Source organism: Mustela nivalis (genome assembly GCF_964662115.1).
Source record: "Mustela nivalis genome assembly, chromosome: 3".
Taxonomy (NCBI): domain Eukaryota; kingdom Metazoa; phylum Chordata; class Mammalia; order Carnivora; family Mustelidae; genus Mustela; species Mustela nivalis.
Genome location: NC_139022.1, coordinates 49,241,888 through 49,255,898, shown reverse-complemented (window position 1 = coordinate 49,255,898; position 14,011 = coordinate 49,241,888). Strand labels below are relative to the sequence as shown.

Sequence of the window (14,011 nt, the reverse complement as noted above, 5' to 3'; positions counted from 1 at the left end):
CCCTTTCAAATAAATAAATTAAAAAAAAAAATCCTAAAATTCATCTGAAGTATATATATGCGTAACAACTAGGACAGCAGCTTAAAAAGACTAATTATAAATAAAACTGAAAAACATTTTTGTTTAATATATAAAATCTCTCAAATGCTGGACATGATGGGAAGGGACAGAGAATAATACAAGCCCTTTTTCCAAAAAGTTGGGACACTGGTTACTTTGCTACTTCCTCTAAGGTCCTTTCCATGTTTAAAATCCTACACTCTACATATGGATCCAGTGAGATCATCAGTGTCTTCTGGGTGCCAGCAGTATGTTTTTACCACCCAAGATGTCTAATTATTTTCAATAACTTTATAGCAACACCTCAATCACTTCCATAGCAACACTGATCTTAAGAATCTTACTATACTCTTCTGTACAATGGTTTTTTAATTTCAGTTATGAAAAAAGGAAATTTATCAACAAAACTTCCTCTGGTTGTCTTACAGTATCTTGAAATATTTCTTTTGTGACTAGTAGCTTTATTTTCACCTTGCAAATGACCTACCGTGTCCTAAACTCTTGTTAAATTTTTCATGTATTGTGGAAAATGATTGAAGAGTTCCATCTTGACCTGTTGATATAGATAGAAAATACTTAGTTAAACTTCATCACAATAATGGATCATTTGAATGACAGATCTTATAAAATTAGATTCTTAAAACCTTAAAATTGTAATTTGGAATACTTTAAAAGGAGAGCTGGATTGCAACTACCATATTCACCTGTGCAAAGAATGTCAATTAGTAAGAACAAAGGACAAAATGAAGTATGAATAATTTTCAGCATATTATTAGACTAGTCAAGGGCTGCAGTTTCAGAATCTGACCATCTCTGAGAATCAATAAATAAAATAACACTCCAAATGCAGATAATATCATCTACAATGTTTACCTGAAATATTCAAAAAGAATCTCATTTCCCCAGATTTCCAAATCACTCTAAGGGGTATCTGAATTCAAAATTTGTAAATACCAAACCTAATAAATGTTAGGTTAATAAATATTAAGCACCCTGCTCTCAATACTTGCTTGAATAAACTAAAAGCACAAAACGGAAACTCACTTGCACTAAGAATTTGCTGTCCGTTTTGTCCATAATATCTGATTTTGGTAAGAGGAGCACTATGTCCCATTCTGAATCTCAAAAGCCGACCTTCACCTGTGGGACCATCAAATATCCATATCTGCAAAGAAATAAAAAGATAAGGTTCTTTTGCAATGTGTTAGGTAATCTGAAAGCAGTGAGACCATCTTCTACATATATCAATTGGCACCTAGGTGGTGCTTGCCAGGCTGCTGACCCTGGAGAGGGGCCTGGGGAGAGAGAAACTATTAACTTTCTCCCTTCACTGCAATCATGTAACCTGCTGTGCTCTTTGCTTCATCTATACCATTACCTTATCCCATTTTCCTCTCAACTTCTAGGTTCTAGAATCAGACACTAAAACATGATTAGGGGCATCTGGGTGACTCAGCGGGTTAGGTCTCCACCTTCGGCTCAGGTCATGACCCCAGGGTCCTGAGATAAAGTCCCGCATCAGGCTCTCCGCTTGTAATAACCCCAAGGACAGAAGCCAGGAAAATGGTAACAATGATAATCATAATACCCTCAGAGCATTATCAGCACCATTTGTGACAAGAAGTGGCTCTCTATGGAGAAATGTCAGCCCGGCAATTGCTGTAGAATGTGCATTTCTCATTTGATTGATTAATTTTTTGTCTTCTAGATCCCAGAGTCCAATATGGCCACACGGGCTTCCAGCTGCCATTATTGGATGACCATCTGTTATAAAAAATAAAATATATTAAGAAAAACATGCACCAAAAATCTTAAAGACACAAAACATGCACCATAAAACTACCAAACTTAACAATTCTTCTCTCTACCCTTCTAACCCATAAAGATAAAGTTAGAAAAAGACTATCCTCCAATAATCTATTCATAATCCACTGGCTATTTGTAATGCAGTATTTCAGTCATTTCTATTAAATACATTAAATTGTAAGCAAAGATCCATTTGGAAAGTTTCTATGGACTTCAAAGTAATGCATTTTAAATTTTCTTAATACTTATTGATAAGTTAAAAGTTACCTGTGCGAAATGAAATCGAAGTAATAGGTCCCCAGTCTTGATGAAATTTCATTAATGTTTCATCAAATTTAATGTTGTGAATGATAACCTGACCTGACATAAGACCAACAGCAACAACATCCACAGCTGGTGCCTGAAAATTAAATTATTCAGCTTTTTATTCTTAATCAAAATAACTTTAATAATCCTGATGTTACGCATCATTACTTATGTGTTATCAAAAAAATGGAGTATCTTTGAGGATGGCAAAAAAACAGTATTACCATTCCAGCATGCTTTGTTATTTCATGTATAAGTATTTAGGAATGATGTTTTCAAGTTACTTCCCTGCTTCACATGTGGTAGCCACCATCAACCTCCTCACTCTAAAACACAGCTGACACGGTAAGAAAATGGCCATGAAAGAGAAGGAATCTGATATATGAAATCACTACAGATCACGGACAGGACAGAAACAGAAAATAGAGACAACTCGTAGAAAACAATATATAAAGGCTTGCCATATGCATGGCAACACAAAAGGTCAAGTATAAAGAAAATGATGAATTACGTATCCAAGGAAAACAGGAAGAGCCTATAAAACATGCTAAAAGGCAAAAAAGTTTTACAATTAGTCTGTTTCAGCTCTAATAATCTAGGAATATACTCTTCACTTTATACAGCAGTCTTAGATATAGGCTCCACAATAAGTTTCTTTATTTTAGCAAAGAAGATCAGTCTCCCATACCATTACAGAATGGAATCAGGCTAACCATTTGATTAAATTTTCATCAAGCGACTATTATGTATAAGACCCTAGGGAAACTAAAACAAGTATGATTCCTTGTCCTCAGGGGATCTAATGTCAGATACCTTTGCGGTCTTATGGGTAGGCAAAAGCATAGCAAAGTTGATGGTAGTAAGAGAGAATGAAAGAATAAATATAAACTGGGCACGTATAAGCAATAAATATTTAAAAGGACAAGGATACACTGGAAGTTCATGTGTCCAATATATGCAAAAGATTCTCTGCAAACATATATTCATTCATTCATACATGTTCTGCAAACTCATAAAAACAAAAGCAGATATTTATGGAAGAATCTAGCTGATGAAATATCAGGATTTGGGTCCCAATTGTTCCAAGCTACAACTCTCAAAATTCCGACAAATTTCTCTGTATGACCTACAAATCTCCTTTACTGAACAACTAACTCATCTTCATCATTTGCATTCTGTACAAGGCACTGGACTACATGCTTGCAAATGATTGGTAAACATAATCCCATATAAGCTTAGAGCATAATTTCAGGCAAAAAGATTTCTACAAATGTTCATAGGGAAAGGCATTTATTTTTCATTATATTTCCAAAGCACTCTTTTGTAGGGTAATATTTATAAAAATAAATTAGTCCTATATATTATTGTCGTCCTCAAGCCTAAAAATATGGTTGACCCCTGAAATTGAAAGATTACACTACTAACTTCATTTCTTCTTTGACTTAAGAGTAAAATACTAACCTGTTGAAGGGCTGTTACTCCAATTTTCCATCCCTGAAATGTATATAGTAGTTTACTACAAGAAGAAAAATAGTTGAAAGGTTTTACTTTTTTTAGGAAAACAAAATCAACTACATATTAAAAAGTGAAATAGTAACAGAAGACATTTAAGTTGTTACTTTGCCCCACACTATTTTAAGTACATATATTAACTTATTTAATACTCAAAATAATCCCATGAGGTAGATATTATCACCATTTTTCAGATATAGGAACCAAGAAACTTAATTATGTGGAACAATTAAGCTAAGGTTATATGGCTAATAATTCAGAGCCCAGACAGACCAATTCCAGATCCCATGCCTGATGCTACTAGTAATTACTATACTATGCCAACTCTTTAACAGAAAAGAAAAACACATGACTAAAAACCATTTTATATTACAAACTGTAATAAAAAAACCCATCAAAGAATGCAGGCAGATCTCTAAAAAATATTACAGAAGGGAATGTTACTATGATACTAATGTCAAAAACGATTAAATCATAAGTGATGCTGCTCTAAATTTTGAAATCAAGCCACAAATGTAAGTCCTTGAGGAAACAGATTCTGAAATTTTTATAATGATACTCAATAAAATATTAAATCACATAGTAAATTCAGTAAGTGGGCACAGATTAATTTACTCAATGATTATCCAAGGGATACTAATGTACAATAGTGTAAATATCACATGAAGAGCCTCAATAGATAAGCTTAGGGGCAGAGAAAATACCTCTTAGTCATTATCCCTGAGATAAGCAGAGTGAATAGTCAATGATATCTGTTAAACTGAATGAAAATGCTGATTTAAAACTGAGAACTAGGATGAAACTTTAATAATCTTATTTTCCTTTTCAAATTTACAAGGGCTTTAAAAGGACAATTTGGATGTTCAAATATTTTTGTCTCTTTAATGCCATATAAAGATGACTGAGCTGCCACTTTCTTCTCCAGATAAATGTTCAACTAACATTTGTCTTGCCTTTCAGCTATATTAGTAAGATTATAGATGTCCATCAAGTTTGTGGTTGCTAATAAAAGTACTTCTACCCTGAAAATGATTCCTAAATACTAGCACTAAATTAACACTGATTTACTTTGCCTTCTCCTACCTTTTCAGTTTATTGAAAACTAGATGCTATCCATCATAATTACTTTCTTATGTTACTTTGCTATAGGCTTCTCTATAGCTATATGGATTCTTTACAATAGATTACGGCGATGGCCATAAATATCCATCAAATGGGTATTTATAAAGCTGCCCACCATGTCCCAAGACCACGTGCCAGGCCCTTTTGCATGTCATGCCATGAGGAACAACCCCAAAGACAGATATTGAAAGCCCTCCAAATAAACATATAAAGGCAGGGAGAACTGCAAGACTTAGTATGCATTAGGGAACAGTAGGTAAGGATAAGATGGGAACCACCTATGTTATATTCTAAACAAAGTGCTTACTTGGATTTTACATTCCACAACTGTAGGCTTCCTTGTTCACTGCCGAGAAGTATTTTATTCAAGTAGGTACTTGGATGCAAAATTGCAGAAATTTTAAACACCGATTTATCAAAAGTCAACTGCAGGTATTCCTCTGCAAAAGTCAAAGTTATAAATAATATGTAATTATTTTTTATATACCCATATTATTTAGCCCTTAAAGTAAGTCTACCAAATCAAAAATTTATGTCCTAATATAAACCAAAGATTTATATACTAACCTATGCCCATTTCTTGAAAAATTAAACAAATGTGATGAGGGGCAACTTGTAAATATAATTTAAACTGCCAGAAATTTTCTAAGAGTTCTAATATCAATACTATTAAAAATTTCACTCATTGCTAGATTATAGGAATAAAAAATTAATTATTAAGGAAAAGTGACTCTAGGAATCAGCCTTACTATTTTTATAATTTGACCAAGAGGCAAAATAAATATTCCAAGTGAAGTGCTTGTACTGAGCTCTAGAATGAATGACTGACCACTCAAAGATGTAAAAAAGAGGCAAATCTTGGTAAAACTAAAATAGGGCTTCTCACACATTTCCACAGAACCTCTAACAGAGGAAAGAAAAAGAACTACAGCCCTGTAGAGTAGAGAATAGGAAACCCAGCCATTTTTTGAAATCTTACCTTTATTTAAAATTCTTATGTGCAAATTTTGTTTTCTACTTCATAGTTCATGCATAATGAAAATAATTTTTCTTTTTCTTTTTTTTTATTTAAGATTTTATTTATTTGTCAGAGAAAGAAAGCACGCACAAACGGGAAGCAGCAGGCAGAGGGAGAAGCAGGCTCCCTGCTGAGGAAGGGGCCCAAAGTGGGACTCAATCCGGGGACCCTGGAATCATGACCTGAGGCAAAGGCAGATGCTTAACCCACTGAGCCACACAGGCATCCTGTAAACAATTTTTCACTAAATTTTCTCCAAAATTTGAATATCAAACAAGGTAAATTTCACTTAATTTTCAGTCTCACATACTATGTGGCACACTGCTATACATTCCTAGAGATATACTGTATATTCTGTATATCTAGAGATATACTGTATATTCACCTTTTTAAACTGTACCCAGTTTAAAAAGGTGAAAATCATATAAACCTTAAATCCTACTTTAAAAGAGCTTTGTCTCTATTTGCAACCAGTAATTTTACTTATTAAACAACATAAACAGCTCCCTAAAGACAGGTTCAATGTGTTGCTGTAACAATAATAAAAAGCTGGCACCAGCAACAACAGAAAGCCTGCTGGACTATAAAAATCAGATTCCCTAACTTTATTAAAGTCTTTTAACACCCATCTGCATAATGACTATTTCAGGAATTCTGCTCCCTTTACTTGGGCAAAGACAGAACAAAGGTCTAATTTGAACAAGAACATAGATTAACTTCCAGGAGGGCAATTTTTACTAAAAACAAACATAACTCATAGAACAATGAGTTAATCAAGAGAAAATGTAGGCTAAAAAATGTAAACAGATTAAAAATAAACCACATAAAAGCTTGAATTCATGGGAGATCCATAGTCTTTTATTGAGGGGGGATATTCTGGGTATAAATTCCCAACCTTTGAAGATTAAGACAGTCCTACAGACACAGCTCAGTACCACTGTATAAGAGTATCACAGTTAAAGGACACTGACTTACATTCTTAGAAACAGGATGGATACTTTCCTTCAGATTACAGGTTCTTAGTTGACTACTCTAATTTCCTTTACTGAAGGTTGAAAATACAAACCAAGAACATATACCAAAATTCACTCCATAAAGAAAATTTAGCGTATCACTGAACTTGGAGAACTGCAGTGTAAAATATTATTTGCAGAGAGAAACACATTTAACAGACTGTAAATAGCTCAGCTAGCTGACTAAAATTGCTTATCCATATTTTACTTAAAACCTTTTTCCTCATACATATTAAAGGGTCTAAAATTTTTTCTGATTACATGTGAAACCTGACCTAGAAGTTGTGTTTTTATACATTTTTAATTATTAAATTATATTAGTAAATTTAATAGTAAATTAAATTATATTAATTTATTATAAATAATAAATTATTTATTAAATAATTAAATTATTTAATTATATTAGCTACACATATCTACCCCCCAAAAATAATGCAATAAATTGGTTGATTCTTACCTTCCGAATATATGTGCCAAATAATAAGAATGCTGTCAGTATCAACAGAAATAATGTGATCCCCAAAGGGTTGCAAAAGATGGATTTCTGCCTTATGACCCTTAAAGGTGTGTACTACCTACAATGTCAAAGTGCAAAAGAATTTTATATTATTATTCATTTACCATGTATTATTCATATTAACTAAAATCATGCTAATCATAAAGATGCTGATGTTGAGAAAAGAAGTACAACTTTTGATTAACCAAGGTTAAAATAACAAACAGCAAAGAATCAGGCATTTCCACCTGCTCCGCCAGCCAGTCCAATAATAAGGAAGCATGGACTAGAAACCCAGAAAATGAGACCTCTGAGACTCAGCCTTACAATGGACCTTAGGATACATACACACAACTGGGTCCCTCACCCAGTCCAACCAGCACAACTCTATGCATCCTAAAAAAAGTGGTTATGTTCTAGAAGGCTGCCCTCTACAGACGCCATCACCAGCTGGTTTCCAGATGAGATGGGGGAGATAGAGCATTTGCTCCTCATAGCTTTTAGTTTTGACAGAGACCATTATCCTTATAATAGCTACATCCCTCAAAAACTACAGACCTCCCCATGGTTTCAGTTCTCACCAAGCTCCAGAAACACTATTTCTTCTCTTTACCCTCTTGACCCTAGATTCCTACAGTTAAGTTTCTGATGCCTTGCCACCCTTACTTTCTCCCTATATATATATGTATCTTCCAGGAAAACTATAAACTGAAGTATTTTGAAAAAACACACAAACAACAACAACAACAAAAAACCAATAAGGATATTTTCCTGGATTCTCTAAAAATCCAAACAAGTACCCTTAAAGAACTTCACAGGTAAAGTGCCTTCTTCTGCCATAGACAGTGATGATGCAGGACTCTGCGAACAATTGTCAGTCCAAGTCAATCACAAGCACAGTGATTCAATAACCTGGCTATCTAGGCAGGCCCACTGCCACTTTCCCATTCATTCTGGACCATGAGAGCTAAGTCATCTCCCAAATCAGCTGTTCTACAACAAACTTAGAAAGGAACTAATAGATTAGGACAAAGAAATACCTTTCCTTAGCAGTGTAGAAGAGAATCTAGTTTTCTCTTAGAAAACTAGAAAACAAGCACTTGCTTCTTAAGAAAAGAAGTCATGGACTGAGTTGTTCACAGTGAAAAAGTCAATTCACATAAAGCAGTGGTATAAATAGGAATCTCCCAGGAAAGCATTTTCAAAGGCATTTTTAAAAAATTCTTCCCCAACCCAATATACAAAGTAGACAGCTCAGGAGATGGAGGCCAACTGAACAAGAAAATTTTGAAGAAGTTGCCCAAATATTTCTGAAATTCATCCATGACAAAGAAACTGAACTAAAGTACCAGTTTTAACTAATTTTGAGAATTCAGAGAAATCAATTTCTCCTCCTTCAGAAAACTACATAAAGGTTTACGATTAAAAAAACACCATGTCCAGAGTGTCCCAGCTGAAGAATGGCAACGATAAAGTTCTCTCCACTTTCATGACAATCAATCAACTATTGACTGCAAAGATAAATTAACATAGTTCAGTGATACAAACCTCTTTATTACGGGCAAATGCAGAGAAAACATTCCCATAGGCAGCAAAGACTAGCCTCCCATCAGCTGCCATACAGCAGATATCCTGTGGAAGAGAGTTACCTAGGTAAAAGGAAATAGAAAATAAGTATGAAATTTTAAGATCTTGGCACAGATAGAAACCTCAATATACATGGAACATTTTTCACGGCTAGAATTTAAAAATATGTAGATATGTGTGTATATATATAAATAAAAACTGAGAATCAGTATAAATTTGACATCAACGTTACTTTATACATCTAATACTATCAGACTAAAACTATGAAATCACCTTTACCTTCCCTAAGAGAACTAACGTCTGGTATTTACAGACATAAAAACATAATCCTGTAGAAATGAAGAGCTTTTTTTTTTTTTTTTTAAGATTTTATTTGTTTATTTGACAGAGAGAGATCACAAGTAGGCAGAGACAGACAGAGAGAGAGGGGTAAGCAGTCTCCCTGCTGAGCAGACAGCCTGAGGCAGGGCTCGATTCCAGGACCCTGAGATCATAACCTGAGCCAAAGGCAGAGGTTTAACCCACTGAACTACCCAGGCACCCCAAAATAAGAGCTTTTTGAAATTATCTGGATAAAATCCTCAATATAAAAAACTGGCAGATAGTTACCTACTCCTCATATAATACCTCAACGAATATCAAGCTCACTAACAACTCTAGCAAAATTTTTAAAGTTAATAGAACCAAGGACCCTATTTAACTCTACCCTTTGAAAAAACCTCAGGGAAAAAACCCATCTGATAATCTACATTCTCACCCTTAAAATAAAAAATACGGTATCTATTCAGTCTACAAGGTAAATATGCCCATCATCTCTACCAATTTCTCATATGATATGATTCCTTCACTCTTTTCTATCATGGTCACACTGGCATTTTCTTTTTATTCCCTGTTTTGGGGGGGGCAGGAGAGTTAGAAGACAGAGACCTGTTTTAAATATTTTTCATGCTACATATTCCACTTTAAGATTTCACTGCCCAAATATTATTTTTATAGGTTTATCATTCACTTTGTATTTGACTTACATTATAGTGCCTTCTTTTGCATTCTATAATCTCCTAAATAATTTTTTTTAAATTTTATTTATTTATTTGACAGACAGAGATTACAAGTAGGCAGAGAGGCAGGCAGAGAGGCAGGAAAGGAAGTAGGCTCCCTGCTGAGCAGAGAGCCAGATGCAGGGCTCAATCCCAGGACCCTAGGATCAAGACCTGAGCCAAAGGCAGAGGCTTTAATCCACTGAGCCACTCAGGTGCCCCCTAAAATTTTTTTTTAATGAGACTAATAAAGTCCTCTGTTTCTGTTACAATGACCATATTTGATGGTAAAACTAGGCTCTCTCAATCCTGGCAAGTCCTTCATTCTGTTAAACAGTTTCCATTAGAAAAAAATATCAAAATGGACGAAAAGGTAAAACTCTTCCTTACAGTAGAAAGAATGATGGAATAAAAAAAATCACTATTTGGTAGTCATCATGCTAATAATTGGTTCAGGCAAGAATCATCACTAAATGATAAAAACAGTGGGTAAAACTCTGAAAAGTAATAGTACATTGACATAGTCTCAGTGGATCTTACCACAAGATACTTATTAATTATAACAGGTAAAACTTCAAAATGGAGCCTCCTGATAAATGTCACCTTAATAAAATGATCAAAGTTCACTGCCAGGACTAACCAACGGCATGCACCTGCTAATACGATTCACTGAGAATTCTGCATTATTTCTTTGTTTTTCTCGCCATAGGGGATAACCTGAATCTAATCACGAGGAAACATTAGAAAAAATCCAACTGAAGGACATTCTAAAAAAGAACTAGACTAAACTCTTCAAAAGTGTCAATGCTGAGAAACACAAATTTAAAAAGACTCAAGACACAACAATAAAATGCAGCATACGATCCTATCCTGGACTTTTTTTTTTTTTACTATTTAAGTTTATCAGAACTACACACTGGATTTCTTATATACTCTGTAAGTCTTAATGTTAAAATTTTTAAGATTTTTAAAAGATACTAAAATGCATAAATTCAGCATAAAGTTTACACTTACTTACTGCCACCAGACTAAGTTTCTGAACCTGTTTAAAAAAAAAAAATAGATTGTAATTGCTTTTGTTAATGAACATTTAACACCTAAAAATTAGAATATAATCTCACACATAAGTTTGCTATATTATCTTTCCTTAAAAAGACACTTACTGATCCTCATTTTTCATTATTAGGAAAGCTTATATTTTCAACTATTTCATCAGGAGTAGTGATGGAAGGGGTAGACAAATGTTTTCTGTAAAGAGTCATACAGTAAATATTTTCAGGCTTTGTAGGCTATGTAGTCTTTGCTGAACTGCTAAGAAAACATGGAAACATATAATAAACACATATATTAACAAATGTGTATGACTCTATTCCAATAAATTTTATTTATGGATACAGAAATTTGATTTTCATGTAATTTTCATATGCCATGGCATATTATCATTCTTTTGATTTTTTTCCCCCAATGATTTAAAAATGTCAAAGCCACCCAACTCTGAAGCACAGAGCCGAGAGGGGTTTATGTGGAAATTCAAACTGTAGAGATGCAAGAATCCTAAGACTGAAAAGGCCCTTGGAGATCAAATTAAATATCCTATTTCTTAAGTTGAAGTAGACACAGGTTTCCATTCCATGCCAAAATTCAATTATATTGAATGCTACTATTGTGCAAAATTTCCTTGGAGGTTGTTTTATTAGAATAAACACAAATATGTCTGTAAAAATGCTTTGAGTAACTAATGCTTTGAGTACTAATAAAAATGCTTTGAGTAAACAAAAACAAATGGTGGGCAGGATTGGCTTGCAGGGTGTAGTTAGATGACCCCAATCTATGGTTATTGATCCAGTGGTATAACCATGACAAGGTTACCCTACTTACCCACTGCCTCAAATTCATCTACAAAGTAAGAATTAAAATTGGTACCTGCTTTATGGGATTATTATGAGTATTCAATGTCAAAATTTGTATATAATAGAATGGAGCCAGTCATAATTAATGCTCAGTAAGTGTTAGCGACCATCACCACCACCATGTCCACCTCGGGCATGATCTTCACTTTCCTCTTCCACTAACTCAACCAGCTACAACTACCTATCCTTGCTAATAACCCATTTGCTTTCCACAATCCTTCAAAGAATACAACTTTACGGTTCGGTTTCCTGAAAAAGCAATCAATCATTATTATTATTCTCAACATCGAGAAAAGGTCCCCGCTTTCACAGAGCATACCTTGATTTGGAGATAAAGGAGAAACGTAAACAGCAACCAAAGACCATGACAATGATGAGAAATTAAAGGAGAAAACCCATCAACTAACAGGCAGGAGCACCTGGGCAAAGAACTTAAACTTCAGAAACTGTTTTCTAGTTTACGGAAGGGTGCTCCGAAAAAAAACCATACCTATCTCGTAGGGAAAGGAATTGCTGCAAGGTTGAGATGGAAGAGGCACGGTGCCAAACCCTCAATGTTGGTAGAAACAGATGCTCTGGGGAAGTTTTAAGGAAACTAGTTTGCTACCAAATGGGGACAGTCTCCCAAATCACAATTAATCTCACCCCTCTAGTTCTTCCAATGCATTTTAATCTAATTTTCTAATCCAGGCTGGGTCAGAAATCGCACAATGAAACCTACAAGCCTTTCTTGTTAAGAATTCAGGGGGCTAGGACTTGTCTTAACCACATTTACATCTTCAAGAGAACTTCAACAGATGTTTAGTGAATAGGCTGCCACAGAACTGAAATAAATGCTTTCTGGTCTTTGCCCCTAGCGAGCGGCCTCCGAAAGTCGCCCCACGCGGACTGCAAGGGCAAAAGGAAGCAGCACGTGGATGTGAAGCGGCGGGGAAACCGGACAGGTAGGGGTTAAGGAAGAGACGGGGAGAAAAGGGAAGCCCTGGGATGGGCCTGGGGAGGAAGGCGGGATTGCTCCCAGGAAAGGGCTGGGGGCTCGGAAGGGGGATTCCTGGGAAGCGGGCGAAGGAAGAAGTCACTCACGTCGTAGGTGTGGAAGCTCTTGCCCACGCAGGTCGTCACGTAGAATCGGCGCTTCAGCGCACTGAACCGCACCACGTGTGGAATGTCAGTGCTAAAAAGCCCCAAAGCCCGGAACCCGGCGAACAGCGCACTGCTGGTGCGACCTTCGGAGGCCCGCTCCATCGTTACTGAGGACCGGGTTCCTCTACACTCCAGTCCCGATGGAAAGCGCTGACCAGGACCTTCACGGCTTCTCGTGGCCCCGTACTTTGCCGGCGCTACATACTTACAAGCGCGCTTCCGGTACCCGCTGCCGAGGGCGTTAGCGGAGACTGCTCTAGTGCAATTGAAAAAGAACTCCCTCCGGGGCTCTCAGGGAAGGCGCGACTTCGGTTCCGCGGACCGCAGTCTCCAAGTGCTCTTGTTAAAGTCCCCAGCGCTGCTGAGGCTGGAATAAACTGGAATCAGTTTTCAGCGGGACCTTGCGGGAGGGGAGGGACACGGGAAGCCCTATACCCAGAACGGCGAGGGAGGCTAAATGTAGTCTTTTTTTTTTTTTTTTTAATTTATTTATTTGACAGATGGAGATCAGAAGTAGGCAGAGAGGCAGGCAGAGAGGACAGAGCAGGCTCCTTGCTGAGCAGAGAGCCGGATGCGGGGCTGCATCCCAGGACCCTGAGATCATGACCTGGGCCGAAGGCAGAGGCTTAACCCACTGAGCCTCCCAGGAGTCCCTAAATGTAGTCTTAACACAGATGGAGTCAAGTTAAACGCGTAATTATAAATGGAGAAAATTTGAACACTGGGTATTTGATATTACAAATTATTGTTAATTTTTTTAAGATTTTATTTATTTATTTGACAGAGAGAGATCACAAGTAGGCAGAGAGGCAGGCAGAGAGAGAGAGGAGGAAGCAGGCTCCCCGCCGAGCAGAGAGCCCGATGCGGGACTCGATGCCGGGACGCGAGATCATGACCTGAGGCGAAGGCAGCGGTCCAACCCACTGAGCAACCCAGGTGCCCACCAATTATTGTTAATTTTTATAGGTCATAGTAGTATTGTGATTTGCTTTTAAAGATTC

At 36.3% G+C, this 14,011-nt stretch overlaps 1 protein-coding gene across 1 annotated transcript in view; it reads right to left on the bottom strand.

The window, feature by feature from the left end:
- The window catches only part of WDR36 (WD repeat domain 36), a 43,894-nt gene extending 30,616 nt beyond the window's left edge, over nucleotides 1–13,278 (bottom strand). Inside the window, exons 1-10 of the mRNA XM_082723718.1 lie at nucleotides 12,951–13,278; nucleotides 10,972–10,999; nucleotides 8,882–8,982; nucleotides 7,295–7,412; nucleotides 5,114–5,246; nucleotides 3,634–3,688; nucleotides 2,134–2,266; nucleotides 1,649–1,824; nucleotides 1,105–1,225; nucleotides 548–613 (exon numbers count right to left, since the gene is read on the bottom strand). Coding sequence (XP_082579844.1) covers nucleotides 548–613; nucleotides 1,105–1,225; nucleotides 1,649–1,824; nucleotides 2,134–2,266; nucleotides 3,634–3,688; nucleotides 5,114–5,246; nucleotides 7,295–7,412; nucleotides 8,882–8,982; nucleotides 10,972–10,999; nucleotides 12,951–13,112 — 1,093 coding nt within the window. The 5' untranslated portion in view covers nucleotides 13,113–13,278. The remainder of the gene's footprint in view (nucleotides 1–547; nucleotides 614–1,104; nucleotides 1,226–1,648; nucleotides 1,825–2,133; nucleotides 2,267–3,633; nucleotides 3,689–5,113; nucleotides 5,247–7,294; nucleotides 7,413–8,881; nucleotides 8,983–10,971; nucleotides 11,000–12,950) is intronic.
- Between the last annotated feature and the right edge of the window lie 733 nt (nucleotides 13,279–14,011).